The sequence below is a fragment of the Myotis brandtii genome, unplaced genomic scaffold (genome assembly GCF_000412655.1).
Source record: "Myotis brandtii unplaced genomic scaffold, ASM41265v1 scaffold17, whole genome shotgun sequence".
Lineage (NCBI taxonomy): Eukaryota > Metazoa > Chordata > Mammalia > Chiroptera > Vespertilionidae > Myotis > Myotis brandtii.
In genome coordinates, this window is record NW_005356259.1 from 6,150,303 (window position 1) to 6,156,112 (window position 5,810).

The 5,810-nt window shown below is 50.0% G+C and overlaps 1 protein-coding gene across 5 annotated transcripts in view; it reads left to right on the forward strand.

Annotated features, from left to right (window-relative positions):
• The first annotated feature begins 6 nt into the window (after positions 1–6).
• Positions 7–5,810, forward strand: part of PDE1C (phosphodiesterase 1C, calmodulin-dependent 70kDa) — a 342,910-nt gene continuing 337,106 nt past the window's right edge. For all 5 annotated transcript variants that reach the window (XM_005862929.2, XM_005862930.2, XM_005862932.2 and 2 more), the window contains exon 1: positions 7–161. In XM_005862929.2, coding sequence (XP_005862991.2) covers positions 11–161 — 151 coding nt within the window. In that variant the 5' untranslated portion in view covers positions 7–10. The remainder of the gene's footprint in view (positions 162–5,810) is intronic.

Genomic DNA, 5,810 nt, shown 5'->3' on the forward strand with positions numbered 1-5,810 from the left:
GCGGAGCGAGATGCCCGCCCCGCCTGCAGCCTGGGAGGCTCTTCCAGCAGCGCAGAGTCCAGAACCGCGCGCCAAGTTAGCGAGTCCGGAGCTGTCCCCGGTGCTGAAACCTGCGGAGAGCGCGTCCCAGCCCGACTTGCCGGGAAGCCACCACGCTGCTGGTAAGTGCCCTCACCAGCGTAAGGATCGCGGGGGCGCTGCTGTCTGGAGAGCTGGGGGTCGGAGGTTGGGGGGGGGGCGCTTCTTACCTTAGGGGAGAAATGAAGGCTCTGTCTCCCAGCGGGATTTTGCCCATAACTTCTTGTACCAGTGAAAACTCATTTCTGGTCTGGCCATTGTAGCTCAGCGAGCCATGAGCCAAGAGGCCACCGGTTCGATTCCGGTCAGGGCACATGCCCGGGTTTGGGCTTAATCCCCTGTGGGGGGCATGCAGGAGGCAGCCATCGATGATATTGCTCTCTTATTGATGTTTCTATCCCTCTCTCTAAAATAAAGTCAATAAAATATATTTTATAAGACCTCATTTTGGGTTCAACAACGGGTATTTCAGAAGGACGATCTTTCACAGGGACTTAAACAGCAGCAGGCAAGGCACCCTAAGGATCCCTCTCCCCAGCTTTCTTCCGGCGCCGGCACCACAGGGAGAAGCCTTCCTTGTCTGGGAAAGACAGGAGTAAAGGCGGTGCCCTTTCCTGTCTCCTCTCAGGGGCCTGAGAAAGGGGCTGGAGATTCCCGCTTGTCCAAGACTTAGTGCCACGTGCGGAGAAGGAGTCGGTATTTAGACTAGTCTCTTCTGAGGGAACATGGATGTGTGTGGCTGGAGGAGACATGTTTAGGATGGGTAACGGGAGAACTGAAGACACAGCTGTGGAGTCAGAGTGGGTCCAGGACTCCAGCTGCTGCGCTCATTGTGGTCTTGGGCAGGATACCCTCCTAGCACTTCAGTTTTATCTCTTTTGACGCGGGGATGAAAGCAGTACCTCGCTAGGTAGCTGGGAAGGCTGACCACACGCAGTGTATGTAGAAGTACTTGGTCACTGTAAAGTGTTACTCGAATATTTAAGGTGATGCCGGAACCAGGTCTCTGAACCTCTTCAGCTGAAAGTGGAGGGAACAGTGAAACTTTTTCATTTTCCATTGGATTATGCAAAGGCTCCGTTTCATAGGGCAGGTCCTGTTTTGTGTAAGTGGGAGAAAACATCCTTCGTTGGTACATATAATTTTAAAAAACAACAGCTCACACTAGCCTTTTGGTCTCATACATGAATCCCTGCTTCATCCCACGCAAGGTTGCGATGCACTGCTGTTGTCTATTACTGAGTTTTCAGGAAGGATTCAGTAGGTTTAGTGGGCAAAGTTGGTTCCCCTAAAGAGAAAAAGACGATGTTTGTGGGTTGGCTTACTTACACTTTGATTCATGAGAGGTAAGGATACATGTGTCTTTATACCCCTAGAATTTTCTTTTAAAAAATATTGTGTTTATTCATTAGCTTTTATTCTTGTTTCATTCAAACAAAAGTTAAAAGATACATGCACACTGTCCTTGCAATGGGGGATTTATCATGGTAAAATGTTAGTTTTTTCCATTCATAGGTCATGTCTTCTGATTATTAATGGTCAGTTTGGCAAGCAACCTGAGAATTTGTGTTTCTGACAAGTTCTCAGATGCTGCTGCTGGCCCAGGGATGGGCCACACTTAGATACCCACTGGCCAACGCATAGAGCCCACCTGCAAGGGACATTATTCTTAGATGTACTGTGTTAGCCGCGATCGAGTTCCTGATTCAGGGTCTTGACAGATGCTGTGGTGGAGAGAGACTTGGGGTTCAACCCGCTTTCACTTACTCCTCTCCCTCCTTCACCTGCCTGGCCCTGGAGGGCCACTCTTTTGACAATTTCTAAATTGTCAGGATAGTTATGATTCTTTACCAGTGATGCTTTTCATTTGAGATTAAATTCTTTGGAAAATTTTGGCTGAATTGAAAGGACTGATCAACATGAAAATAAAACTCTCATTATTTTAAAGATCAGAGGGTGGATGGGGGAAGTGGTGACACCTCCAGGGTCTTAATCCTCAGCGCCCACAGCAGCTCCCTGCTCCGAGTTAATTTAAACAGACACGAGCAGCCTTCTGCAAACTTAGCGAGTGACAGGCCTACTGATGAGAACAGAGATGTGACAGGCAAGGGCAGGACCCCTGTGGATTTGGCGTTACCTCCAGGAACTGGCTCCCCACCCCACTGCCTTCCCCCAGGGAGGCAAGCCGGGTCTCAGTGTCCTCTGAAGGCTGAGAAGTCCGAAGCCCTCCCCTTGGATTCTCTTCCCTGGCAGGTACTGGCGTCATTGCTTCCAAAGGCAGCCTCCGCTCAACCCCAGGGCAGGGACATGAAGGCCCTGAGGAGGGTCAGGCTGGAGGGCTCTGCTCCTGGTGGTGCTTGTGGTTGACCAGAGGCCCAGAGCTGTGGTCCTTTGGGCCTTTCAGGCCAGGTCAGTCTGTCCCCGAGGGGCAGCAGCACTTAAACATACTGTCCTCCTCCTGAGCCTGGGCAGGGAGAGCAGGACCCGGGGTGGGTGTTCAAGGCAAGCGCCAGCTGTGGCTGCTCTTGGGCCTCTGGAGACTCACACAGGGGAGCAGTGGCCTCTCAGCCCCTCCTGGGTCACTCCCAACACAGCTCACACAAGAACCCACCCCTGCCCAATGCAGGGCAAGACTGCTGTGCAGGGATTTCCACCCACCAGCGGCCTTGCCCGCCGCCAGAGCTTCTGATTTTCCGTTCTGTCACTTTTTCCAGTCCCTTCCCCAGGGAGAAGGAAAGGCCACCTGTGCTCTGAGCAGGCCCCTCTCCAGCCTCCAGCCTTTTGCTTTGTTGTCTTCAGTCCTGGGAATCTGCTCCATCCGGTAGGGGAACAGGGAGGGTAAGCGTGCCCATGAGGAGGGCCCCAGACCTCTGCCTGCACCCCACACGGCTTCTCAAGCTGTCCTGTAAGGGAATGACAACAGAGATGCAAGTCCTATTTTCCCCTTTGAGAAGATTCCTAAAAAATAATTGTTTTTTAATGGCCTCCTTGAACATACAACCTTTGAAGGGACTAGAAAAAAACCCACACACGTGCTTTTAATCCTTGTTTTGTTATTTTTGTTACACCTATTTAAAAATCTCAAGTTGCATAAAATACATTTATTTATTTACTTTGCATGCAATAAACATTAATATTTTAAGAAAAAAGGATTTTAAATATAATAATATTAACAAAACTGTACTAACATAGTATATCACAAAAGTTGCAGGAAATATTAAAAAATCGGCAAATAACAGGATTACTTCTATTATATTCTAAAATATTTTTTTTCTCTGGCTCTATTTTTGTTCATCAGTTTATGTTGATCATTATATTCCACATATGAGTGAGATCATGTGATATTTATCTTTCTCCAACTGGCTTATTTCGCTTAACATAATGCTCTCTAGGTTCATCCATGCTGTTGCAAATGGTAAGAGTTTCTTCTTTTTTTTACAGCAGAGTAGTATTCCATTGTGTAGATGTACCACAGTTTTTTTAATCCACTCATCTGCTGATTGGCACTTAGGCTGTTTCCAAGTCTTAGCTGTTGTAAATTGTGCTGCTATGAACATAAAGGTGCATATATCCTTTCTGATTGGTGTTTCTGATTTCTTAGGATAAATACATTCATTTAAAATATTACTTTTTTCCACTCTTACTTTTTTTTTAAATTCTCACCTGAGGATATTTTTTCCAGAGAGAGAGAGAGAGAGAGAGAAAGAGAGAGGGAGACAAGGATTGGTTGCCTCCTGTACGCACCCCCATGGGGGCTGGGAACCTGCAAACGAGGTATGTGCCCTTAACTGGGGAATCAAACCCGAGACCCTTTGGTCTTGGGGCTGACACTCTAACTGAACCAAACAGCCATGGCTCCACTCTTACATTTTATAAAGTAATTTTATTTAATCTCTTTGGCGTGCAGTTTTATCACGAGTACCATTGTCTTCACTAACACCATGTGGGGTCATCTGACAGTTTTCCAGAGCCCATGACTTGTACCTGTGTCTAAGTTGTTTGTATTGCAGCACTTTTGGAATCTCTGAGTAGCGCTGTCCGTGGACGTTTTGCAAGGCGAGTACTGACTGAGGCTTGGGTTTCAGCCATTCAGATTCATTCCTCCTCCCCAGTGTGGAGTCTGCGTCTAATCCACGGGAAAGGAGGGCAGTCAAGTGCACGTGCTGAAGCAAAAGCGGTTTCCGAGTTCGCGGGCTGTGTGCATTCCTCTGGGCCGCCCCGAAGGTCCCACTCCCAGGCTGTCCCTTTCTTCCCTCCTGTCGTCAGCCCGTCACCACTGCAGCCGCTCTGGATTCAGCTCTGATTCCATCACTTCCCAAAGCACCATTGACCCAAGCTTGTGTCTGTAGCCATTTACGGAAGCTTCAGGGACAGAGGAGACAGGGCACATTGAGCTCCGCACAGCACACAACGCACAGTCGTGCAGTAACCTCCTCTGCTCTTTCCTTGCCATCGTCTGTGGTTGCCTCTTGTTGCCAAGCTCGTTCCTCGTTCCTGCCTATGTCACCTCCCCTCCCCTCAGAATGCTTCTTATTACCGAGTTCTCTAGTTCACTTCCTCCTCCAGGCAAGACGCTGGAGCTTATCTTTCCACATGAAATCCAGCAACAATGGTGCCCTGGGTGATGACATTTGGACACAACACAACTGACAAAGTCTCCCTCCCTCTGCCCAGCTAGACTTTAAGTCCCGGTCACTCAGGGTGGGGGAGTGTGTGGGCGAGGAAGGGACTCCTCTGAGAACTTGTGGACCATCCTGCCTTCCATCCGGACCCTGTGCTCCAGGGGGCGGAGGCCACAGCCCTGACTACAGTAGCTGGTCAGGCGCAGAGTCTGAGCCCCGTGCGAGTTTGCCTTTTGCCTCCCTCTTCCCACCCAGGTTACACCCACAGCGTGCAGGGTGGCTCCCTGTCCCAGGAGCACCCCAGTCTCACATGCACGCACACTGTACAGTAACTGCACACCCCACTGGAGAACGTTGCTTTCCACTGACCTTACGGGAATGCGACATCAGCGTTTCGTGTGGTTGAGTTTTCTGGATCCCACTTTTGCACTAGGGACAGGTTTGATTATAAACATCCATGTGTTTTGCTGGGCGAGAGGAAGTGTGCAGCCAGCTTGGATGAGCCCCTTTTCTCCCTCACGGACTAGAAACAGAGGTCACCCATGGCACCTGGACACACTGGCTGTTCTCCTCCTACTGTCCCCTCCACAGTTTGCACATGAGCGGATTGCATTGGGGAGTTTTACTCCTGTTCCCCTGCCAACCTAGGAGCCCCTGGGAAGAGCTATCTTTTCTTCATTTATTAAAAACATTTTTATTGATTTCAGAGAGGAAGGGAGAGGGAGAGAGAGATAGAAACATCAGTGATGAGAGAGAATCATTGACCGGCTGCCTCCTGCATGCCCCACCCTGGGGATTGAGCCCACAACCTGGGCATTGAACCATGACCTCCCAGTTCCTAGGTTGACGCTCAACCAGTGAGCCATGCTGGCTGGGCTCTTTTCTTCCTTTTTTAAATCCCAGTGCCTGGCCCTGGCTCATGGTAGCTGAGGAAGTGTGGTGGGATAAGTCCGTGTATTTCTATGATAGGAGCCTGATGGTGTAGGGGAGGCTAGGAGGTGAGACCCAGGGAGGCCACGGGGTGAGACCCAGGGAGGCCAGGGGGTGAGACCCAGGGAGGTCTGGGGGTGAGACCCAGGGAGGCTAGGAGGTGAGACCCAGGGAGGCCAC